The 26,279-nt window shown below is 45.7% G+C and overlaps 2 protein-coding genes across 5 annotated transcripts in view; one reads left to right on the forward strand and one right to left on the reverse strand.

Annotated features, from left to right (window-relative positions):
* The first annotated feature begins 4,915 nt into the window (after positions 1–4,915).
* syt17 (synaptotagmin XVII) overlaps positions 4,916–26,279 on the forward strand; it is a 38,745-nt gene continuing 17,381 nt past the window's right edge. For 3 of the 4 annotated variants that reach the window (XR_013791535.1, XR_013791536.1, XM_079520423.1), the window contains exons 1-7: positions 4,939–5,016; positions 6,695–6,784; positions 11,362–11,379; positions 15,591–15,739; positions 18,576–18,730; positions 19,762–20,008; positions 25,015–25,387. Coding sequence is in view for 1 of the 4 variants with exons in the window: in XM_079520423.1 (XP_079376549.1) it covers positions 6,770–6,784; positions 11,362–11,379; positions 15,591–15,739; positions 18,576–18,730; positions 19,762–20,008; positions 25,015–25,387 (957 nt within the window). In the remaining 3 variants the exon portion in view is untranslated. Of the gene's footprint in view, positions 5,017–5,787; positions 6,083–6,694; positions 6,785–11,361; positions 11,380–15,590; positions 15,740–18,575; positions 18,731–19,761; positions 20,009–25,014; positions 25,388–26,279 lie in introns of all 4 variants that reach the window. The other variant, XR_013791534.1, reaches the window with a different exon arrangement.
* LOC306936234 (putative E3 ubiquitin-protein ligase DTX2) lies at positions 22,007–23,629 on the reverse strand (the record flags this gene model as incomplete). The annotated part of the gene is made up of 1 exon (XM_079519726.1): positions 22,007–23,629. The coding sequence occupies one exon, from the start codon at positions 23,627–23,629 to the stop codon at positions 22,007–22,009; it is 1,623 nt and encodes a 540-aa protein (XP_079375852.1).

The raw sequence follows: 26,279 nt of genomic DNA on the forward strand, positions 1-26,279 counted from the left end.
GGACCCACAAATTGTATTTGGCTGTAAGTATGTGGACCGCCCCATCTGAAAAGATGTCTGCATACTTTTTTCAAGATTTTTCCGAATGTTTCAGAAACCGCAGATCTACAAGCTTACACAGCGATACACATCGTGACGTGTTGTGCACTTGATGTAGATTTTATTTTAGAATCAAAGCATAAAATTTCAAGTGGTTAAACTGATTTTGACCTGAGATCAGATTCTAAAAATGTCTTCTACATCCTGACAGTTTTCTGAAAAAGCTATGTTTCTATGTCAGTGGTTCTTCGATTTTTCAAAAATAGCAGACCACCGAGTGGCGCGCTACGAGCTTGTAGATCTGCTATTTTTCAATAGCTAAAGCATAACATAATGCTAACACCAAAAGGGGTTCCCGCCCAAAATGGGTTAAACTGATTTTGATAGTATATTAACTTATTTACCTGGAGACTCCCTGGAACCCCCTCGAGGTCCCCATGGGGATCCCCAGAATCCACTATTGCGTGGACTTTCTGTCGGGCAGAAACCTTTTTCCCCCTTGTTTTATTATTCATAAATCATTAAATCAATGCCCTATACTTGGCCTACTTCATATTACTACAGTGCCACACAAAGGTAGCAAAAACAGCCAATCTACAAGCTCAAATCGTGTTGCGATACTATGCGTTTTGAGTTTATTTTTGTATTCTTTATTTACCCAGGGAAGTAGCTGAGCACAGGTGCTCATTTTCAGCAACGCCCTGCACATAGACACACACACACACACACACATTAAAACCTGGGACCCGACCAGTACAACCTCAGTCTTATACTGTTGGCCACTAAGCAGCTCCAGGGGGAGCAGTTGTGGGTTCAGTGCCTTGCTCAGGGGCACTTCAGCGGTGTTGGGTGAGTGATGACAATCACTTCCCCACCCAGATTCTTCCTGCCCGTCCGGGGAATCGAACCGGCAACCTTTCGGCAACAAGGGTGCTCCTCTAACCCTTAGGCCACCGCTGCCACAAAATTATTATATCTGCTATTTTTGCTACTTTTTGAATTTGAATCCAAAGTTGCCGTCTTGGACATATGAGGTTTCCACCCGACAGCAACGATTTGCAGGATTACATTCCGTCTTCAAAGGTAAAGAGACTGATTACAAAACATTGCACCGCTCATTATGTTTGAGGACGGAAACCGTACACGCCCAATCTGGGTATTTTCTACAATTAAGCTGCGTTTCGTTCCGATGCTTTAGATGGCGTGGCAGATAGGCCTATAGATGTGCTGCTTGGGGTTCATTTAAGGATTAAACAGAATCCCACAGATAATTGTCAGGTTAGGACAGCTGCTTTGTGTCATTATCCTTTAAGACCGGTACTAATCACGTCTAGCTGTCGTTTGGAGATCTGGAGGGAATAAATGGATTCTGCCTATACGCACAAAGCAAATAAAGGTGCCAAGTGGAACCTGAAACTGGTTTCTTCAGAGTGATGCCATAGAAGAACCTTGTTTTGTTTTTAGTTCCAGAAAGAACCATTTATTTTTTAGAATTTATTTTAGAAAGAACCCTTAACCATTTAAACCCTATCCTATAGGCTAAACTTCATCGACTCCCTGGACTCTATGCTAGGTCATCTTATTTTCTTTACACCAAATCTCTTAATCTCGTCGAATGTAGCCGACCTACAGCTGAGCTGCTGTTTTCATCTAATGTTGGGCAAATTAAGACGTACCCCAAGTTGGGATGCTAGGGTTTAAATGATTAAAGGTGCACCATCAAACCAAGAATTAATCTTTAGGGGAAACGTTTCTGGTTTCTCTGGTACATTTGGACCCCGTGCAGGCGGGCCCCGAACCCGACGTTGAGAGCCTTGGCCTGGCTTACGTCACGCGCTCTCAAGAACACATGCCTCTGGGGGCTTGCCCTGGCAGCTGGTTGCTATAGCGATAGCCACGGCGGGTCTGTTCCGGCGGCTCACACTCAATTGCGCCGAAGAGCACAAAAAAACAAACACACAAACACTCTTCTACCCTCACCATTCCTTACAAATCTCCCTTGTGTGCTAGCTTTTTATATTTGCGTGTGTGTGTGTGTGTGTATGTGTGTGTGTGTGTGTGTATGTATGTGTGTGTGTGTGTGTGTGTGTGTGTGTGTGTGTGTGTGTGCGTGCGTGCGTGCGTGCGTGCGTGCATGTGTGTGCGCGCGACTGTGTGTGTCCACGCGTGTGTGTTAGTTGCTCTGCACACTGTTGTTGCTCTATATGAGTCAGTGTGTTATGACTATTTTTGTTCAACAGCGGCCTGCTGTTTTGTGTCTCTCTTGCCCGCCCTCGAGGCACGCCTCAGCTCGCGTCAAGGGAATTCTAGATAAAAGCACCACTTCTCCATAGCCTCACACACACACACACACACAATCACACAATGATCAAACTATTAGACATCCATTCCATGACACTGACTGGCTGCACTAAAAGATGACAAGCTGACCATTCTGTTTCTTTCTGTCTGTCTTTCTTTCCACCAAAACGATCGTTCTTTTTCGCTTCCTTTCATCGATAAGTAGTGATGATTTGATGACTGAGGCCCAGACGAGAGAGACTAGAAAGAAGAACCGAATCTCAGGCAAGGAAGTGAGTCACGACATACACACACTCAAATATTCAGTTGGGATTTGACAGTGTACCACACACACACAAACACGCGCACACACACACACACACGCACACGCACACGCACACGCGCGCGCACACACACACACACACACACACACACACACACACACACACACACACACACACACACACACACACACACACACACACACACACACACACACACACAGTAGGAAAAGTGGCCTGAAGTGCCCTTGAGCAAGCATCACTGAACCCCCCGAGTCCCCGACAAATGAAAGCCTGGGTATCAAGGCTACTGAACCCGCAGCTGCTCAGTGTGTGTGTGTGTGTGTGTGTGTGTGTGTGTGTGTGTGTGTGTGTGTGTGTGTCTATCCTGGGTAAATACAGGTTAACCATTTAGACCCCAGCATCGGTATTGTGGAGACAGCTTTTGCAGATGGCTATTTTTCTGCATCGGCCGTTTTCAACGGAAAGCTTTCCCCACAATAACAGAAAACAGAAAAGACCCTTCCTAGTATAGAGCCCTGAGGGCCTCCGGTCAACCATATGGGGTTTAAGTGGTTAAAAAAAGGGGGTCATTGTGCGACGAATGTAGGAGAGAACCAATAATCCACTGTAGGAAAACACAAGGTTAAGAGTTAATTGCACTTGTATTAATTCAAAGCATGTCATACACCTAACCTAAGATTAAGGGTATTTTCAGCTGTAAAATTGAATGTATGGTGTGTTCTGTTTAACATACAGTAATGTATGTGGATTGTGAGGTACGCCTGATTTCTGCCAAATGCTTTGTACCGAATGTACTACAGATATTTAACGTGACAACGTTGGTCATAAATAAACTAGCTATTTTAGATTATATGTGCTTCTTCTTTAACTGTGTGTGTGTGTGTGTGTGTGTGTGTGTGTGTGTGTGTGTGTGTGTGTGTGTGTGTGTGTGTGTGTGTGTGTGTGCGTGTGCGTGTGCGTGTGCGTGCGCGTGTGTGCGTGGGGGGTGTCCACGATGGGTAACAGGCTGACAAACCCTTTTGATGTCTTTATGAAATCCAATTCATCCAGTTCTAATCTGAGAGCATCTGAGCCAAAATGTCAAGTAGAGTTACTTGACGCAAGTCATTCATCAATGATACCTCAGTAGTTATTGTTGGCTCATTATTAGAATGCCAAATAAACCCACATTACATATAGGCTACATGTTGGTTAAAACATTGAGGACCTATAAAACGACCAGGACCTATTTCCACTGAGGTGCTCTCACAAACAAACAAAACAGCAAGGTGACTAATAAGAGATGGTCAAATCCTGTCTGCTGTCTTTGTGCCATCTTGGCAATTATGAATGCATCTGCATTGAGTTTGAGTAGTGTGTGGGTGAGTTTATTACGTGCTGTCTGGCACTGAGCGGTTTAGTTCTGTTTTATTTATGTGTTTTCCCCTCAAACTGTGACTCAAGAGGAAGTGAAGCACGTGGGCGCCACATGGCAGAACACCAGGACACAAGAGTTTAGAGGAGATGACTAAACCACTGTACAGTTGGAGGCCACTGATATTGTCCTTTTCTTTTTGCTGAGGTTTGCGTGATCTGCGCAAAAGGACAGTTAACCCATTTTGGGCGGGAACCCCTTTTGGTGTTTTAAACATTGTTATAATTTAGCTATTGAAAAATAGCAGATCTACAAGCCCAAAAGGTAGATTGCGATCTACCAGTAGATCACAAAGGCTGTGCAGGTAGATCACATGACATGCCCCTAAAGAGTATTTCATTTAAATATATATTGGAAAAACATTTCTCCCCCTCTATTTCTCATTCCAAGTGCATTTGTCTTATACTGTACAGAATGTAACACAAACTCTACTATTCCGAAGCCCCCTCAGGTACATATTTAAACTATTTTCAGCAATGGTATAATAATTGATTTGGTGGGTAGATGCCGAGCTGGTCATTTTGAAAGTAGCTCTCAAGTCAAAAAGTGTGGGCACCCCTGGCCTACAGCATTGTGTAAACAGAGTTATGTCACATTGCATCATTAGTGTTATATCTACAGGCTATAAAGGTTTTTGAATTAAACAAATACAGCAATCTTTTGAAGTCATCTTGGGACAAATATAGCAGCATTCTCATCAAAACAAAACTACAAAATTAAATAGTATACAAAAGGGGGGGAAAAGCCTCAAATTTAAATGTGTGTAAAAAAAATAGCAGCTCTGTTTACATTTACAATACGTCTAGAGGTCTACTTGAAATAGACTCCACCTCAGATTTTCCACAACGGCCACAAGGTGCTATCCTTGTGGCAGGGGGTGTGGTCTAAGTGCCATCATCTGCGGGTGAGGAGGAAGGGAAGACCTCGTGACACGCAGGAGTGGCTCTGTCAGTCTATGGCGCACCTGCAGCACATCAGGTAATTACAGGGGCTGTATGTATTTAACAAGGGACCTGAGCCGTGGTGGTGGGTGCGCTGTTCTGTTGCAGTGAGGCTAGGTTTATAGCCTTCAGTCCTCCAGGCCAGTCTTTATATCAATTTTCTGTGTTTTGAAAGCTTCTTACTGTTTATTTTAACGTTTTTTGTAACAGTAGTAATTTTACAGACTGTTGCCTTTAAGCACAAAGTTTGCCAATGTGTGGGCAAGGCATGTTTCTTACAAAACGCCATATAGGCTATCATGAATGCAACATCCAATTAACCCCAATTGGAATCACAAGTTCACGTATCATATACGTCATATAGAAACGCCCCATACATTTATAGAACCTCTTAAGCATCTTATACAGTACTTTCACAATCTGCTATTGTACTGTATAGCTCTTTTCTTTTAAGGTCCCAAACTAGGGACGCCAGGTTTGATTGATTGAATACTTTAGAAATGTGTAAACAGCCAAGCTGTTTGTGCGGGTGACTCTGTTTTGTGAAGAATTAATTCATTTCAACTCACTGTAATAGTATATACTATTTTAGAACCAACATAACTATTTGGTGTCATATTCCTTCATTGAAGTGTGTAACAATATACTCATTAGATCCTTTGGAATCCTTTTTCTTTCTTTCCCCCTCCAACGCCTGGCTTTGTGTGTTCCCCTCGTGACATCATCATACATGTTCATCACATGATAAAAGGCACCCCTCACTTCACACAAGTGTGATTTTTTCATTAATGGTTTTTGTCTATACAAGGATTCCACCAGACAGGAATTGGACTCTCTCTCTCTCTCTCTCTCGTACCTGTTGTCATTCTTCTTTGAATAAGAGAGACAGAGAGGACGGGGAGGAGGGGAGGACCACAGCAACAGGTCATCTGCCACTTCGGTTTCCACGGTAACTCTAATTGGGTCATCCCAGTTATTAAAACAGAGGCTTCACAGCCAGAGTCTGTCTGTCTGTCTGCTTTGTCACCTCTCGTCTCATTCTCGCTGTGTCTGTCGTTGTCAACCGCCACCACCACCAGAGACACAGTGGAAAGTGTAGACAGGTGTGTGTCACTGCACGGTGGCCTTGAGAGCACACACACACACGCACGCACGCATGCACGCACGCACGCGCACACACACACACACACACACACACACACACACACACACACACACACACACACACACACACACACACACACACACACACACAGCAAAATGTGATTTGATATCCATCAGCACTCGTGCAAGCGTGGATGAGTCATGGGCAGAGAGAGAGAGAGAGAGAGAGAGAGAGAAAGTGGGTGGGGTTGATGTCAGAAAGAGGGAGGGGATGGAAGTGGAACTGTGACTGGGAAGGGAGACAGAAATAGGGAGTCAGAGAGAGAGAGAGAGAAAGAGGGGGAGAGAGAGTGACAGAGAGAGAGAGAGGGTGAGTGAGAGGGGGGCGAGTGAGAGGGAGAGGGTATCTGTATCGTGTTATGATTGTTTGAGTTTTTTTTGTTTTTTGTTGGGGGGCTGGGGGAAAGATGAAGGGATGAGCTGAGGAGAGACAGGTTCTATTAATTAAACCTTAGGTGTTTCTTTCCTCACTGAGTCGGTCTCCTTTTTGTCTGTGCTATTCACTAGTTATTATTTTTTTCTCTCCCATCAACATTTTTTTTCCCCCGGAGTGAAACGCTGGAGGATGATGGGGGAGCGGACGGGTGACGAGGGACAGACCAGTGACTGAGGAGAGAGTTGGCAAGATGGCATACACACAGGTAGGATCACTGCACAGTGAGCGCACGCACGCACGCACGCACGCACGCACGCACGCACGCACGCACGCACGCACACGCACACGCACACGCACACACATGCACGTCAGGACATACATGGCCAGTGCCACATACGATACAAGCCCATACTTTCTCTGGCTGCAAACTACATACAATTAACACAGTAATCTACTCTCTCTCTCTCTCTCTCTCTCTCTCTCTCTTCTTTTTGCAGACTCTCTTGCTGATGCCCAGCAAAATGTTAACACTTAAATTATCCACTCTCTCTGAACCTCTCCCATTTCCGTCCCTTCTCCCCCACTTGCACACACACACCTGTCATGTCCCCCCTCTCCTTCCCCCCCAGACAGTGCTGTTTGTCATGACAGGGAAGTGCATCTCTCTCCCAAAAGAAAAGTTGAGGCTGAGGATGAGAGATTAACACAAATTGGAACGTGTTTTCCCATCCACACACATCTGTGTCAAACACCTGTTGCGCTTCGTGTTTTGACGTGACGTGTGTGTACTGTGTATCTTGTGTAACGTGACGATTACCTATGCCGTCTGTCATTGACAGCTCTGATCTCTGTTATTGACAGAGATTATGAACATAACACTCTTATGTTACGTGCACTGGTGAGCGAGGGCACGACTCAACCTGGTGTGACTGTTGGGGCGTAACAGGTGAACGTTTTCAAAACAGGTCTCAAAACCTTGTCTCAAAATGTCTCAAAAACATTTAGAAATAGCTTAATAAATAAATGCATGACCTGCTATTTTCGTCGTGTGACAACATTGTATTGTATATACGAAGTGGAAAATAGGGCTAAAGTATTTCTTCTGAGTAACGGGAGATTCAGATGCAACAAGTTGTCGTAACAAATCTAAACATAGCAGAATCATTCTTTTACTGAATTATACTAGTAATTATCTGGATTGCCCTCTTTATATTGTTATCGATAAATGATTATTGATATCATAATACGTAGATTTTGGACATTACAGTAAATGATGCATGATGACATTCGTTCCAAAAAGCTTAAAAAAAACAGATGCATAAAACACAGATATTTTGTTCTCAGTCAATCATTTCATGTCCTCACAAAGAAATACAATGATTTACAAAGTAAAATCCCCAGCGCTCATTTCGTAACTGATAGATAGCCCCCACGGGTTCATTTGGTTCCACTAACAGCTTAACACCTATAGTGTGTGAGTGTGTAGGTGTAGTATATAATGTGTTATTTAAGTACTACCAGAGACAGTTTACTGTGTGTGTGTGTGTGTGTGTGTGTGTGTGTGTGTGTGTGTGTGTGTGTGTGTGTGTGTGTGTGTGTGTGTGTGTGTGTGTGTGTGTGTGTGTGTGTGTGTGTGTGTGTGTGTGTGTGTGTGTGTGTGTGTGTGGTCCTTGTAGTAGTTGTAGTTACACATCGGTGATGTGTACACTTTCTCCACCATGATCTGTCTGTCTCTCTCTCTTCCTCTCATCCCTGTCTACTCTTCTCTTTCATCTCTATCTTCTCCATCTCCATCCCCCTCTCTCTGTGTCTCATCTCTCACCGTTGTTTATCCATTTCCTCTGTCTGTCCCACCCCCCCTCTCTTTCTCTCTCTCTCTGACCTGTGGTGCGTCATCTCTTCTGGGGAATGGATCGAGAGAGAGGGGGGGTGGGGAAGAGGGGGGGGAGGGCACTACGCCTGTTGCTGTTGCCATGGATACAGTGACAGCTAATTACAAAGACAACATTAGGGCTGGGTTTCAGAGGGGAGAGCGAGAACTAGGGAGAGAGAGAGAGAGATAGATAGATGGAGCGAATTGATTCTTTGAAACAGAAATACATTAGCCTTCTTTCTGCTTCCCTTGTTGTTGATTGACAAGCAAATGATTTTGTCATGCGTTATTTAGGGAAGCACCCGTCCTACAGTATGAGTATAGTTAAGAATAAGATGTGAAGAGAAGGACAGATGCATGCTGGGAGAGGACAGAACGTGTGCACACCTGCTATCGCACAGTGTATATTTGACTGAATTAGGCTCCAGACATGGCCAAATAGACAATATTTAGCTGAAAATAAACCGTGTTTTGCCATCATTTTAATTGGATGAGTCTGTCAGGCACACAATTTAAGCACCTCGACAACAGGGGCTATAACAGGGGAAAGTAGGGGAATGTTTGTGCTGTACCCGCCATTAGTCCGGCCGTAGGTCTGTCACGATTATGACATTTCACATGACTATTAGTCACACAAATGATTGTCGCAATTATGCAAAATAATTGCAATTATCTCAAATAATCGGCGGCTTTTTATCCTGTTGCACCGTTGGTCCGACAGCACACATTATTATTAAGCCTGATCTCACATTAACGTAACATTCTTTGGACTATTGGGGTTTTCAGAACAATGGGCTGTTGGACCAATGGGCAGGCCCGTCCTTGGACAACCAAACCTGCTCTCATTCTCGAGGAGGGACAGTTGGTCAGAGCGAGGTTTCTATATGTCCTCTGATTTGAAAATGTGGATGTGCCTTTTTGGGATTTCTTTAATTCCTACTTTTTTGTATACTGGATTGTCCACGGAGAAAACCCATTGTTGATGTGCAAACTATTTTTCTCATGTACCTATACTTCATTGATCGGAGTCTCCCAGGGGTCTATACTCCTCTATACTCCTCTATACCAGCAATTCACAACCATGAATGCGGCCCACAGGTGGGCCGCATTCATGGTTGTGTGAATTAGGCCAATCTAGCAATAATGTGCATCCAATTCTAACCAATATTAAATAATGTCCATGATCAAACATCGTAAAGACATTGACCAGCACAGACGTAAAACGACAGAACAAACGGAAGTCAACACGCTACAAAACGAAAGCACACAGACATCCCCTGTGTGTGTGTGTGTGTGTGTGTGTGTGTGTGTGTGTGTGTGTGTGTGTGTGTGTGTGTGTGTGTGTGTGTGTGTGTGTGTGTGTGTGTGTGTGTGTGTGTGTGTGTGTGTGTGTGTGTGTGTGTGTGTGTGTGTGTGTGTGTGCGTGCGTGCGTGCGTGCGTGCGTGCGTGCGTGCGTGCGTGCGTGCGTGCGTGCGTGCGTGCGTGCGTGCGTGCGTGCGTGCGTGCGTGCGTGCGTGCGTGCGTGCGTGCGTGCGTGCGTGCGTGCGTGCGTGCGTGCGTGCGTGCGTGCGTGCGTGCGTGCGTGCGTGCGTGCGTGCGTGCGTGCGTGCGTGCGTGCGTGCGTGCGTGCGTGCGTGCGTGCGTGCGTGCGTGCGTGCGTGTTTGTCATATCCTGTTGCTGCTGCCAATACAATCTTTATTGAATATGGTAGGAAAAGTCCACCCTACAGTAATGAAACCGCCTCTTAAGGGCTTGGTAGTTGGTATACATGTCATGCCACATGCATCCAATGAATACACCATCCAGAAAGCATACTGTAGATGCTCTCATTTGTGGTTTGTTGGTAGTATTGTCAGTGATATTGGGGCTCTATAGGCCAACGACCCTAGTACAGTATGAGGCCACTTAGCGGCTCACACACAGGGCATGGAGCACATGGCCAAATTCCAATATCCAAAATCTCGGCCACTCGCCTCACTCACACTCGGTCACTCCTGCATGGCGGTGTTACGGTGAAATTGGTGACATGCCAAAATATGTGACCATCTTGTGGACTTCCCATAACTTCAATCAATTAATCAATCAATCAAGCTTTATTTATATAGCACAATTCAGACAAGTGCAGTTCAATGTGCTTCACAGGAAGAAAAGAAAGGAATCAAAATATAAAAACAAATACAATATAATAAGGCATAAAGAATGGTAATAGTATAATTTGACAAAAGAACAAATAAAACAGGAAAAGACATGCAACAATCTAATCTTAAGTAAAGGCAATGCTAAAAAGGTGCGTCTTAAGATTACGTTTAAAAATTTCCACAGTTTCAGAGAACCATATAGATCACAGGGGCACAGGGGCATTTCACCTTAAGGCGTGATTCATACTCCTATTTTAGAGCCGAATAAAAGTCGGTTCGGCTCTGTAGAGCCTACAATGTGACGTCATTTGAGGTTCGGGGGGCGGGTACCGTCCTAAAGTCGGACGAGCCGAAATCATTTCAGCACTACAGCGGTAAAATAGGAGTATGAATCGGCCGCCATGCTTTAGTGAGCGAGTGTGAGTGAGCGAGTGTGAGTGAGCGAGTGGCCGAGATTTGGGGCATTGGAATTCGGGTTAAGTCGGTGAATAAAGGGGAGTGAATCCCCTAGGATGGAGTTGCTCTGCAAAAATAAAAGAGGTAAAACATTTGTTGTGCCGAGGCCTCAAGAACACAGCAAGAATACGTTGGCTGTTGATTCATTGATTCTAAATGTTGGTTTCTATATGTTTTCATTGAATTGCCCAGCACAGTGTGGTAAGTGGTGCCACGACTCCTACGAGAGTAGGAGTAGCCAGTTGATAAAACCACCGCACTTCATTCACTAATTGCTAAACTATATTCTCTCTCCTCTCTGCTGTCTCCTTCCTCCCACAATCCCTACCACCCCCGTGATCATCTGCTCCGCCTGGCCTGTGAAAAAGGACAGTTGGAACCGATCAATGAGGTACAGTCTGCATCTTTTACTGTTACAAACAGCACCCCTCCAACATTAGCTTCAGTGTGTGCGCACATGCATGCCTGCGTGCGTGTCAGTCATATCAATGTGCAAATCATGTAATCACATGCTCTATTACTATGCTTCTAGGACATTCCATTGAGTACATGCATTCTTCTTTCATTATCATGTATTTATTTACATTGATTCCGTTTTGTCCTACACAATACTATTTTTGCGCAAGAGTAAACCGGTAAAATGTATTTAGCGGGTTTGATCTGTTTTTAGGGTTTGATGTTTTGATTTGATTTGTTATCTTTTTCTTCTGCCACTGTGCCAAACATTTCCTCCACGGAGATCAATTACTGTCTCTCTCTCTCTACTCTACAACCTGTAACTCTAAAAGGGTCACTAGACTCTCATTTCATACCACTTTGACACCACTCAGCCCAATTCCTTGGGAGTGGAAACGGTGGCACAAGTACAGGCGGTGTGGAATGGAGTAGCTGTTAGGCCATGGCAGTGGAAATCGGGCTTCAAAGCATAGCATTCATCCACTAAATGTTGCACTTTTACAACACCGCTGTTTCATGAGGTTCAGTATTATTAAGGCTCATACATAGTCTGGATTTTCGGTAGTTAGGTGACCACCGAACTACAACATGACGTCACGAGCCGCGGTGAAGAGCAAACCACCGCCACCGCCCCAGCCCTTCTCTCTGTTTTTACTCACCACCGCTCAACGTTATTTCAGTGGTCACCTCACCACCGAAAATCCAGACTATGAATGAGCCTTTAGTGTGCAACACAACTTGGGTGAATTTATTTCTTATACTGTAGATAAACTCAAATGTTTGTCACGCTATACTCCTCCCTCAGTTTTGTCCCACTGTGATCTCACGGTCAAGGTAAACTTTATTGTCCACAAGGGAAATTTGTCTTGGGCTTTCACCCCTGCTGGAGCCACACACAACATTAATGACAAACAAAAATACATAACAGAGGGCGACATAACATTACACAGTGCACACATAGTGTGAATAATCTAACCTCTTACAGTCACTGCTGTTTCAGAGCCTGGTTCAGCCTCGTTTTAGTTGACGCTGGTACAAACGATTTTTTAAACCCGATGTACTTCCACTTCGGTTCTTTGCACTTTCTCCCTGAGGGCAGAATTACAAACTCTCCATTTAAAACATGGGTAACATCACTGACAATTTTCTCCATCTCCATCTCTCCATGTCTTGGAGGATCTCTCCATTAATGGTGTATCAATTATTGTCCCATGCATGTATCCCACGTCACTGACTCACTGTAGATTCACATGAAAAAATAAAATCAATACATTGTCCAGCTTGTTTTCAGGCTTGTTTTTTGTCACTGAGAACTGAATATATAGCCAATAGCGCTGCTGTTGCCAGCAAAGCTTAGGTATTAGCGAGATTTAATGGCACCTGGAAATGGTCTGTTGGGAAGTCCTGACAAGCAGCTCTTAGAAAAGGAACGGCTTGCATGTAATGCAGGCCCTGATGCCAGACAGATTATAGCCACCGACCGCACCTTGATTCAATCATGGAGTCAGATTTTGAAGCAGATCTTCTGCTTCTTCAAAATGGAGGACAAAAACAGACAGTGATGGTGGACGTACGGGCTGAGAGCCACATGTACGTACAGGTAATGTGATGTGAGTGCGTTCTGCATCTGCATCCGGCCAGCCACGCCTTCCTGCCGCCATTCATCTCTCAACGTCTTAACCCTTAGCTTTCTCCTTCCAAACAGTGTTGTTTTCGTCGACTAAAACTAAGACGAAAATTATTCGTCGACTACCTTTTTCCACTGACAAAAACTAAATGGAAACTAAATGAAAACTAAGGTGTGATGACTAAAACTAAGACTAAATATACTGACAATTTAGTCAACAAATAAAAACTAGACTAAAATGTTAGGAAGGGTCATTTTACACTTGGTTGCATGCTGAAAATAGCCGATCTACAAGCTCACAACGCGTCGCAGCGCGACGCGTTGTGAGCTTGTAGATCGGCTATTTTCAGCAAATTATGACGCCATCAAGGCCTGCCAAAACACATATTAGTCGACTAAATCAACTGTAGATTTAGTCGACTAAAATCTCATGACATTTAGTTGATTAAAACTAAACTAACACTAACACATTCCAGGTGACTAAAATGTGACTAAAACTAAGTGAAAACTATTCAAGAGACTATGACTAAAACTAAAATAGAAATTTGATGCCAAAAACAACAATGCTTCCAAAAACAATAGAGACAAGAGCAGGGATATAGGGGGGCTAGTGGCAGATCTGCCACACGCTTCCTTTCTTATTACCACTCCAGTTTTGATCAATTAAGGGCCAGATTAATAAAAAGGCGAGGGGAAGGAGACCCCTTTGAATTGTTATTGGCCGTGCATATACATGTATGCAGCCTGGCCGGGCTCAATTAGGGGATCATAAGGGATGATTACATTTGTGTCTGATCGATAGACGGGGAGCTCTGCTCACGTAGGCTGCCTCTGCAGTGCTGCTCACTGTGCATTAATACTGTCATCATCACCTGCGGTTGCAACAGCAGCTCACCTTGCGTGGAGACTGAAGAGTGAGACGATGGATGGCTTTAACTTTTATTATGGTTGGACCGTAATGTAGCTATACGCCGTACAAATACAATTACATAAATGCCGACTTTCTGACTTTCTTTGTTCGATTTTGCGCATGATTACATTTCACCATCCATCCATCCGGTTTGGCGGAGTGTCTATATGAACACAATTGTTTTGGGGGAATGAAGCCAGGTGGGGATGGTGGTATTTGTCGCTGCACTAGAGACTCCTACAGATGTGCCATTTGAGAGCATCAGATGTCCTGCGCCAGATTGTCAGTGCATTGTCTGGTTGTCAGAAACGGAACATCGTCAGTGAGAAAGGGGGGGGCATTTGCCAAGGTGTTATATGTTAATTCTTTTCAGATTTCCTGATTAGATAGAGTTCCTCTGCTGGACACTTCTTTTCGGGTGTCAAAGCAGTAGCAGTAGTTAGCTAGGCTAATCAGTGAATAAAACCTGTACGGAAAAACATGCATTTTCAGAACATCTTCAGGAAAAGATCAGGAAAGCGTGAAGAGTTGTAGTGGCACATCTGTATGGGCTGTGGCAGACAGTGCCTGTTGGCTGGGGGTGTTGAACAGAAGGAGTATAAAGATGGAGGCGCTACTATGTCCTCCCAGTGGGGGCTCCTCCGTCCTCCCAGTGGGGGCTCCTCCGTCCTCCCAGTGGGGGCTCCTCCGTCCTCCCAGTGGGGACACCTCCGTCCTCCCAGTGGGGGCTCCTCCGTCCTCCCAGTGGGGACGCCTCCGTCCTCCCAGTGAGGGCTCCTCCGTCCTCCCAGTGGGGGCTCCTCCGTCCTCCCAGTGGGGGCTCCTCCGTCCTCCTAGTGGGGGCTCCTCCGTCCTCCTAGTGGGGGCTCCTCCGTCCTCCTAGTGGGGGCTCCTCCGTCCTCCTAGTGGGGGCTCCTCCGTCCTCCCAGTGGGGGCTCCTCCGTCCTCCCAGTGGGGACACCTCCGTCCTCCCAGTGGGGGCTCCTCCGTCCTCCCAGTGGGGACGCCTCCGTCCTCCCAGTGAGGGCTCCTCCGTCCTCCTAGTGGGGACGCCTCCGTCCTCCCAGTGGGGGCTCCTCCGTCCTCCCAGTGGGGGCTCCTCCGTCCTCCTAGTGGGGGCTCCTCCGTCCTCCTAGTGGGGGCTCCTCCGTCCTCCTAGTGGGGGCTCCTCCGTCCTCCTAGTGGGGGCTCCTCCGTCCTCCCATTGGGGGCTCCTCCGTCCTCCCAGTGGGGACAGCAACGTCCTCCCAGTGGGGGCTCCTCCGTCCTCCCAGTGGGGGCTCCTCCGTCCATTATGTCAGACCACAGCTGATCAGTCTATATAAGACCTTACACCACTCAGTTCACACGGGTGTGATTTTTTTTAGATGACGACTGTCATTCCAGATTGAACAGCCCTGAACTGAAAGGATGTTTTTACCAAAAGCGGTTTGCAGTCCCTTGTAGTGGTTGCCCTATAGTGCTGATCCCTCTATCAGGCTTCCTTTTTATGAATTCACTTAGAGACAATTGTAAGACTGGAAGAAATGTAAAATTATTTCTCTCTCTCTCTCTCTCACTCACTCACTCACTCACTCACTCACTCACTCACGCGCATACGCATACGCAGGGCGTTCTGGCCCGGCTGGCAGACTGTCTGCGGTGTCGCTGCTCGTGTCGCTCCTGTCTGCTGTGGTGCTGGGAGTGTGTCTGCTGCACCAAGACGGACGAAGAGGTGGAGATCCTTGGACCCTTCCCTGCACAGACCCCCGCCTGGCTGTGAGTCTTGATTGATTGATATTAACTTTTTTACAGGGGCCAGTTTCAAATTGCAGTCGCCCCTAAGTGCTCTTTGAGAGCGGTTTTGAAAGAGTCTATAGGGATTCACATTTCTTATTGAATGGCTGTTGGTAAGGCGTTCCACATTTTAGTGTCATAGGAGCTAAATTAATTTAAACCCCCGTTTGAGACGAATCTGGGTTGAACGTGGTTTGTGGAACTCCCTCTGGTCTGGTGTTGTGATCGTGGACTTCATTGTTAACATTAAGAAAGTATTTTGACAGTCACATTCATTTAATTATATGGTGATACAATGTCTCCACGATATGCCTTTTGAGAGATATTTATCGTGATATAGAGTGAATGCACATTCTATGGTTTGCAGTTCTATACCATAAAGGGGAGGCGTCCAAAGGCGTCCTGTGGCATGGAATGAGTTAATTTATACTTCTGTAGAACGAGTAAATGAGTATTTTGGTCTAAATGGTCTGTTACTCCTTTTTCTTTTAGTTTTATGTTACCTTTTAGGTGATTGTACTGTTAAGTAACTTGAAAAACCATTGAAAAAAATCCACATTGGCCTGAGTGGTCCAGGCACCAGAAAATCCATATCGCCCACCCCTAGATATAAGTAGATGCTCCACCATTATTTTGACCCATATTAAACCATTTCAAATGGACTCTATGGTAATTAAGCTAGAGACTGTCTGATAACAGGTGAGATGTTGCAGTCCTCTCCTTGGAGACAGGGTGTGATGTCATCGTGAGGCAGTAAAGGGGTGGGGCTGGGGGGGAGGGACTATGACTGACTGGAATATGGAGTTGGTTGTTAACATACACGCGTTTTCCTAGCAATGTTAGTCAGGAAGCACTCATATCAACCCACCCAAATACAAACACACACACGCACGCACGCAGGCACACGCACGCATGCACACGTGTGTGCGCGGGAACGCACGCACGCACGCACGCACGCACACACGCACACACACGCACACGCACACGCACACACACGCACACAGATGTCTTTTATGGGGTGTTGTAAAATTATTTGAGGCATGGGCCATATTTCAGTATTTACTTTATAAGCCTCAGCCTCCGTTGAACTGAACCTCTGTGTTGTTTCCTTTATGCAGTTGAACTGAAACCATAACATTAATGGAAAATCAATCATGATGTGATGTGTTCACCTTTCATTCCAAATCAATCATGATGTGTTCACCTTTCATTCCAAATCAATCATGATGTGTTCACCTTTCATTCCAAATCAATCATGATGTGTTCACCTTTCATTCCAAATCAATCATGATGTGTTCACCTTTCATTCAAATCAATCATGATGTGTTCACCTTTCATTCAAATCAATCATGATGTGTTCACCTTTCATTCAAATCAATCATGATGTGTTCACCTTTCATTCCAAAATGTTAGGAATATTAAATCAATCATGATGTGTTCACCTTTCATTCCAAAATGTTAGGAATATTAAATCAATCATGATGTGTTCACCTTTCATTCCACAATGTTAGGAATATTAAAACTAGGACTAGACTGACTAATGCTGATCTTCTCTTATTAGCTATGGATCCTTTTAATCAATACTATAATGTGTGTATAGTGTGTGAGAGAGAGTTTCGCATCACTTAAACCAATTCACAGGGCCTTAGTCAACCTTAAGCCCTCGAGCCAAACACACACACGCACGCACGCGCATACATCCTCCAGCCATGTGCTTTAGATTGGACCGTCGTCATGACAACTATCTGCCCCACTGGCTGTCGCCATGGACACCGAGGGCCCTTGATGATCCCTGAGGGATGGCTGGGTATTAGGCATCCAGTGCAGACGCCTGCGCAGAATGAAATAGAGAAGACTCAAAACAATGATGACAATACAACAATGCTTAGTGGATTTCATACAAACCTGTGAAAAGAGAGTTGTGTGTGTGTGTGTGTGTGTGTGTGTGTGTGTGTGTGTGTGTGTGTGTGTGTGTGTGTGTGTGTGTGTGTGTGTGTGTGTGTGTGTGTGTGTGTGTGTGTGTGTGTGTGTGTGTGTGTGTGTGTGTGTGTGTGTGTGTGTGTGTGTGTGTGTGTGTGGCATTCCAACGTCTTAAGGATGTTATTATACAGCTTGATTACAAATGTAAACTGCTTGTGTTCATATTTGGAAGCCTCTGTAATGTCCATCAATTTGTTGTGAGAGGAATGCCCAAGCCGAGGGCTAATTAAGGCTCGTTTTAAGGCACATTTCTATTCAGTGTCTGTGATATTTAGCACTCCCGAACATGCGTTGGTCCGACATGCACTGCTCCGTGCTTGCGGTTATGGTTAGGTTTGGTCTAATGACTGTCGGACCTGGTTATGTCGGACCAATAGTATGTTGGAACTAAAGCCTGTACCCTTTCAGGATACAGATCACTCAACACTTGAGTTTCCCAAGTTTGTGCATCTACGGTACTATTGTTTAGTGTTCAAGAATGTCTTGTTAAATGTGAACGCAAATCAAGATGTTAAGTGTGTGTGACCTCCTCATACACGGTATAGGATGAAGTGAAATTAGAAGTGATGAAACAAAAAAAATTGCAGACAAAATTGGAACCGGAACACTGAAGCTGATAAGTGGAAATTGGCAAAATTGGCAAAATTGGCAAAACACCTGAAAACGTATTTTCTGTTCAATAATAAGTTTCGTTTCAACCCAAAAATATCACTTACACTAACTACCTTTAAACATTGAGGATTTCTCCGCCTGCAGCCTAACATGTTAATACTATTACTAACGGTGATCTGACCTATAGAACCCGCTCTTTCCTTTCCTCTGTCTCTCTTCGTGCCAGGGTGAATGAGTGTAACACGGAGAAGGATGTGGACTCCGAGGTGGCCTCTGGAGTTGCGACAGCGATGGCTCCGGACAACGCTCTCATGCGGAGGCTCTCATCCAGCTCTGAGACGTCCTCTCGTTCCACCCTCAGCTTGGTCCGACAGCTCTCCTGTGAGTTTAGCTATAGCGCAGTTTCTAAACACTGGTTCTGACAGCTCTCCTGTGAGTTAGCTACTATAGCGCACAGTTTCTAAACACTGGTTCTGACAGCTCTCCTGTGAGTTAGCTACTATAGCGCACAGTTTCTAAACACTGGTTCTGACAGCTCTCCTGTGAGTTTAGCTATAGCTCAGTTTCTAAACACTGGTTCTGACAGCTCTCCTGTGAGTTAGCTACTATAGCGCACAGTTTCTAAACGCTGGGTCCACAGCTCTCCTGTGAGTTAGCTACTATAGCGCACAGTTTCTAAACACTGGTTCTGACAGCTCTCCTGTGAGTTAGCTACTATAGCGCACAGTTTCTAAACACTGGTTCTGACAGCTCTCCTGTGAGTTAGCTACTATAGCGCACAGTTTCTAAACACTGGTTCTGACAGCTCTCCTGTGAGTTAGCTACTATAGCACACAGTTTTTAAACGCTGGTTCTGACAGCTCTCCTGTGAGTTTTAGCTACTATAGTGCATAGTTTCTAAACACATGGGTCCACAGCTCTCCTGTGAGTTTTAGCTACATGCCAGATCCGACCGGGGACGTTATCAATCTACAATCAATTTAGTTTAACTCAAATGGAACCAATAGAACCTTTACAGGTCAGGGTCCATTTGGTTCCACTTGTACTAACTCTTGTCTGAGTGGGAGTACAAAAAAACGTACCAAATTAAATTCCGAGTTAAGCCCTGTTAATGTTTTGAACATTTCTGGAATTCAACACATTTTCCCTGAGAAATGAAATGTAAAAAATAAAAATATGAATTGGATATTTGCTTGCGACCCATAAAGATGGGTCCCCTAACCCCCTAAGTGTGGGATACACCATCGCAGACTAGTGTGCGGTCGACATGCTCATAGGTAGCTTTAAGTCTTTTAAGTAAATCCCACAAGTATTGAAATTGCCGTCAAGTCGAGCTGAAGATAAACTCCCATTCAATGTTTTTTCTAATGCCTTTATCCTCCCTCTCTTTCCCCTCTGCTCTTCCTGCTCAGCTCTGGATAGTCGTCGGCCCAGTTCACCCCTGGTGGATGTGAAATCCATCGAGTTTTGGGCCATGGGCCCCAGCAGGAAGGAGGTGATCCAGCCTCTGCGGAGGCCCCAGCACCCTCCTGACGACTACTTCCGGAAGCTGGAGCCGCGCCTCTACTCCCTGGACTCGTCCGGGGACGACGTGGACTCTCTGACGGACGACGAGATCCTTCTCCGATACCAACTGGGCATGCTCCACTTCAGCACGCAGTAAGATCCGCAGCTCCGACACAAAAAAAAAGTGAAAAGTGAACGTGGCGCCTCACACACCCACATGACGTCACGTGACGTCAATGTTTGTTGAACTGCTGAAAACAAACATAAAAAGTCCATTAACTTGGCTGCCACTGTTTGTTAAAAGTGCTCTAAACAAACATTAAAAGTCCATAGACTTGGCTGCCATATGACCCCTCCAAGCCAGAAGTTGGAGGGGTGCTAGCCCCCTCAAAAATATGATAAAATGAAGAGGGGGAAACATTTTCAACTCTTAAGCTCTAGATACTGTACAGTACACGTACAAATAGCGAAGATAGCTCATGCAACACAACGTGTCGCATCACAACTATAGATAAATAGATAAAATAGGGCTTAGGAGGTTAATCAGTCCAATCAATCTAGTCAAATTATGAGGAAAAAATCACACTCGTGTGAAGTGAGGGGCGCTCTTATTATCATACATTATCACATCCCGGCCAATCACAATTGGCGTCCTCACTTTTCTGTCCTCACTTTTTCTCACTGAATTCCGTGGTACACACAGACACAGAAAGCTGGCTATAGGAGGGTCTAGCGCCCCTCAAAAAATATATAATATAATTATGTAGATTTTATATAAATAAACGTGCTTCTCCATTATTCAATTAATCATAAACATAATCAATGGAAATGGATTGAGACATTATGCCGTCAGGATGTCGATTGTTCAGAATGTCTGGTTCAGACACGGAGGATGATCTGGTGTTGTTGTTGTTTCTCAGGAAACACATTCAGGAAGCAGTTTGGAATTGATAACCATCATTTTTCATTCTCTTGTTCACAAATGTGACCGGGTCTGGCAAATAGGCCCTCATCTCGACCAGAGTAATTTTTCAGTTTTTTACAGATTATTAAAACACGAGGCCCGCCAGGAACATAGGAATCTAAACACGTAGAATCTTGTAGCCTGCCACACCCGGAAAAGCCGTTTTAACAGCGATGTATTCATTAATGCATGTTTTAATACGATCGTATCGAAATCTACCGTTCGTTAGCTTGTTATGCTTCTGAGCCAATGGCCGCGGCCATTTTGAAGATGCGCATCCACTTACATTGCCTGCTCTGTTTTCAGACGGCTTTATCTCACAGAAGCGACATTGCAGGGGTCGCTTTGTCCCAGACAAGCGTTTTCAACGGCCTGTAGCAGGCGCTGTGATACTCGCGGTCCACTTTTTCCACCACCGACCGAGAGAACAAGCACCAGCTTCGTCAACACACACGGAATGGTTTCATAGTAAAATGCGATTACGGATATTTGGCTCTTCAAAGTAAGTGTCACGCGCGATAAAACCCTGGCAGGACGCGACGGAGGGATTAAATAATGGTAGCGGTAAATGGGTTAAAGTACAGAATGTAAGCTTTCATATGATGTATCATTCAATGAAATTGGAAAATATTTGAAGGAGATATGACCATTTTAAAATGATTGTGCCGTTTTACCCAAAGCTGAGAAAAAACCCTTTGAATGTTCACAACATTCACAAAACAAGCCTACTTTGACTTATAAATGTATACATTTAATTTGCCCAAATCAATAATCTGTTGGAATGAAAACCTTCAACATTCAAACTGTGTTAATATGAAAAAACGAAAATCACAAAAAAAAAATCTAGTTTATTTTACATTTTCTGCCTTTTCATTATAGGCGAGATGAGGACCATTTTGCTAGACCTGGTCACAAATGATTACTACTACTCAGCTGATCTGACTCAAATACGTATAAAAGCCTCTTCATGTATTTAAATACACTGGTGTGATATCTTATAGTACATGTATGCAGGATACATTTTTCTGCATAGCCTCCTCGGGGGGAAGTCCGCTAAATTCAATAACGGTATGACTTCACGTGTATCTTTTTCTTTTCTTTTGCCTGCATTGTTTTGTATTTTTACATTATAGCAGTGCAGTATTATTTATTCTGTGGCGGTATATTGTCTAATAATAGAAGGAACACTATCTTGTTTCTCTGGAGCCCGGCTGTTTGAGGCAGTCCTCCGTCACGCCCTGAGAGGCCAGCTCCAAGAGGACGTTGTCCAAATAGTTGGGGTCGGGGTAGCCGTGGCCCGACATGTTGGACATCATCTCGGTCTTGTGGTGGATCTCGTTCCACACCACCGTGTCGGGCTCGCCGGTGGTGCTGGACGTGCCCACGGTGAAGATGAGACGGCGCGCCCACGCCACCTTCAGCAGCTCCAGGACCTTCCTGCCCTTCCCGTTGTCCGGCAGGAAACAGACGCGAGGGAAAGCCCTGCAGGAGTACGGCCGCCCCGGGCTGGGGTGCTCTGGACCCTGTATGCCGGGGCGTATGCTGTAGACGATCTGGATGGCGCCGCCGTCGGGGTGGCCCGGAAGCGACTCGGCGGTGCCGAGAATGTCCATGTTTCCGTCGGGTTGGGTGCCGGTCTTCTCTCCGTAGATGGTCTTGCACGTCGGACACTGGAGGCTGCCGTCCTTGGTTCCGTTGTTGTACATGGCCAGGATGCAGAGGACGTGCAGGGCGTGGCCACACTTGGTGAACCTGCCCACGGCGTCCGGGAGGACGCTCTGGGCTCCGTCCGGTGACGATGGCGCCGTCTCGTAGCCGGACGGACGCGACAGGTGGTCCATGCAGATGATGCAGTCCTCGTCCGGGACCACATACACTTCCTCCATGTAGCGCTGGATCACCGCCTCTGGTCTCCGGACCGCCGGGGCCTTCTGCTGGTCACTCGAACCACGTGTGGAGCTCGTCGGCTGAGGTCCAGAACGTTGACTAGGCCAAGGACAACCCCAGGACACGCTCCCCATAGACAGAGGCCTTCCTGCCCCCTGGAAGCTGGGGAAGCTCACTTGGCCGGACGAAAATGAGAATGCGTGTTGAAGGTGGCTAGGCGCGCGGACCGTGCCGCTGTGACTCTGAAACTGCTGGTAGGAGGAGCCTGCAGGACCTGAGGGGATGGCCGAGGATCCAGTAGAGGATGTTAGCGGGTAGGGTGCGCTTGACTGCCGCCGCACTTGCCTTCTGAAGCCGGTGGACGTGTTGACTTGAGTCATGGAGGTAAGGTCAACTGTGTAATCACATCCGTGTGGACTCAGGTCTGCTGTACCCTGCCAGGCCTGGTAGCTCTGCTCCAAGAGGATCGAAATGCACGTCTCATATGACGTCCATGCGCCTTTATCGTTGACCCATTCCCAGTAGACGCCACTGGCCATGCCCGAGGACTGGGCAAACAGTGATCGACGCACCGACCGCGCCTTCCCCGTGTCCTTTCGGAACTGTTTGAGGCTGGGGATGTCGATTAGATAAGCAGACAGGCTGGGGTCCGACAGTCCCAGACAGACCCCCGCACAGCTGCCTGCAGGAGAGAAGTGTAGCTCGATGTAGCTGCTCACCGCACCGCTGTAAGGTCGCCACAAGCCCTGGTCATCCTGCCACTCCCACACCACCACCATGGGCTGAGACGGTACGCCTCTCACCGCCACTGACCCCGCAGAGTGGGGAGTGACCGTAGCTGTGGACACGGAGAGGCCGCTGCTCCACGACCCACCACCACTCACCCCGAAGGGCCCGGAAGAGCCAGGAGAATACCACGACATGTCTTCACAGCTTTAAGCTAACATTAACTGGCTCAGCTCACAACCGCTCTTTCTAGTTATAAAGCGGAACAACGAGATGAAGAGGAGATGCTAGGCTAGCACAAGTTTACATTCTGAATGAGTTACCAGGATCTCTGAGTGAGTTTTAACATCTTTACTCGTCATAGATGACACCAATGACTGGTGTCATCAATGACAGGTGCATGTCACCAATTCTGGGTTAAAAGCTGCTAATATATTATTTATGCCCCGGAATCTATAGATTTCACACACTATTAAAGGACCACTTCACCACTTTTCAACCTATCTTCATATACTAGTCCTCACTAATAATCATGATAAAATGGCTACCATTTTTTTCTACTCAGTCTGTGTCTCATAGGAGGACTGTGGGCAGTTCAGAAACCCGTCCACCAGTGACATCATCGATGGGGAATCCAAGCTATTAGAAACTGCAGGCTTTCTAGTCCTGAAAAGGTGCAATGCGAAAATGGAAGCCATCGTTCTCACGATAATACACATTTTTGTAAAAAATATTGTTTAAAAATTGTTCTGCCTAACGATGATGTCACTGGTGGACGGGTTTCTGAACTGCCCACAGTCCTCCTATGAGAAGCAGACTGAGTAGAAGAAAATGGTGCCATTGTATCATGATTATTAGTGAGGACCAATTATATGAAGATGGGTTGAAAAGTGGTGAAGTGGTCCTTTAAGGCAGTCCCTTGTGTCGAACAAGGTGATCTTCTTTCACTTGATACCTGCCCCTCAAAATGTCTGTGCACGCCACTGACTGGTGTCATCTATGGTTCCGTCTATGGCTGTGTCATCTATGACTGGTGTCACCTATGATGTATATCTCCATATTTGTGCAAGGTCTATCATTCACTTACTTACACAGCTTGGCTCTGAAAGAGTTTAGCCAATGACGTCATCATGTAGCCTGGCTAATAAGCCAGACTAATATCACACAACACTGTCGGGCAGGCAATTTCTTTTTCTCCAACGGCTGATAGTCATCATGGGCACCAATGACTTCTCATTTATCCATCCAGTGATTTTCTTTTTGGAACCCCATCCTGCTGTAAACTATTGATTTCCATCTCTCACTTACTGTTAATGTTGACAGTCTTATTTTAATCATCTGAAATGTTTTAGTTTTAGTCTAGTTTTAGTCGACTAAATATCATAAGATTTTAGTCGACTAAATCTATTTGATTGATTCTGTTGAAAAAAAAATATTTTGGCAGGCATCGTAATTAATGCCTGATTATACACTTGGTTGCATGATGAAAATAGCCGATTTACATTTTAGTCTCGTTTTTGTTTGTTGACAAAATTAACACCGCCTCCCGTCCCCCTCTTGCCTGTCGCCCCCAAATAATAAGATACGACCTCATCAACGGCCACCTGGGGGTCCGAGTCATCGAGGCGCGCGACCTGCCGCCGCCGCTGACCTGCGACGGCGCGCGGCAGGACATGGCGCACTCCAACCCCTACGTGAAGATCAGCCTGCTGCCCGACCACAAGAACTCTCGGCAGACGGGCGTCAAGCGGAAGACCCAGAACCCGGTGTTCGAGGAGCGCTTCACCTTCGACATCCCCTTCCTGGAGGCGCAGCGGCGCACGCTCCTGCTGTCCGTGGTGGACTTCGACAAGTTCTCGCGCCACTGCGTGGTGGGCAAGGTGGCACTGCAGCTCAGCGAGGTGGACCTGGTCAAGGGCGGACACTGGTGGAAGGCGCTGGTGCCCAGTTCACAGGTCTGGTTACTCTGCAATGCAACCTTATCCCATTTAGGCCTGACGTCGAAATAAATAAAAAGTCTTCTGAAAGAATATATATTCAAAGATTTGTGCCACATTTTCACGATTTTTCAAAAATAGCAGACCTACAAGCTCGTAGCGCGCCACTCGGTGGCGCGCTATGAGCTTGTAGGTCTGCTATTTTTCAATAGCTAAAGTATAACATAATACTAAGGTCCATTATTAACCCATTTAGACCTGAGGCCGATTCTAAACAGAAAATGGCTTCTAAATCCTAAAAGGTTTCAGAAAAACCTGTTTCTATGTCAGTGGAGCTCAACCTTTTTCATGTCAAAAGGACCCCCAGAATGATCTGTATTTGGCCGCAGACCCCCATCTGAAAATATGTAGTTCCAGGGACCCACCCCAGAAGCAAAGATCTGCTCTACAAGCTCGTAGTGCGGCACTCGGTGCCGCGCTATGAGCTTGCAGATCTGCTATTTTTCAATAGCTAAAGTTTAACATAATGCTTAAAACACCAAAAGGGGTTCCCATCCAGAATGGGTTCAGCGTTTGACCACCATTGGATGAGATTTAGCCTCTCAGACCCCAAAACTAAAGAATATTTTGTTATCGTTGGATAAGATTTTGTCCACAATTCCATGCTGTATTGATGTGTTACCATTAGGAGAGATAACAGGTAATCGTTGATCAAAAATAACTATTATTCTACATTCTCTAATTGTGTAGATTTCTTGTAAATGAATGAACTGATGCAGATGATTAACCCATTCTGGGCGGGAACCCCTTTTGGTGTTTTACCCCCTCAGGCCGGGAACCCATTTTGGGCTTCTGTACAGTATGTACAGTATTCAAAAATGTAAAAAAATTGATGCTGCTATATAAATAT

The sequence above is a fragment of the Electrona antarctica genome (genome assembly GCF_951216825.1).
Source record: "Electrona antarctica genome assembly, chromosome: 14".
NCBI lineage: Eukaryota > Metazoa > Chordata > Actinopteri > Myctophiformes > Myctophidae > Electrona > Electrona antarctica.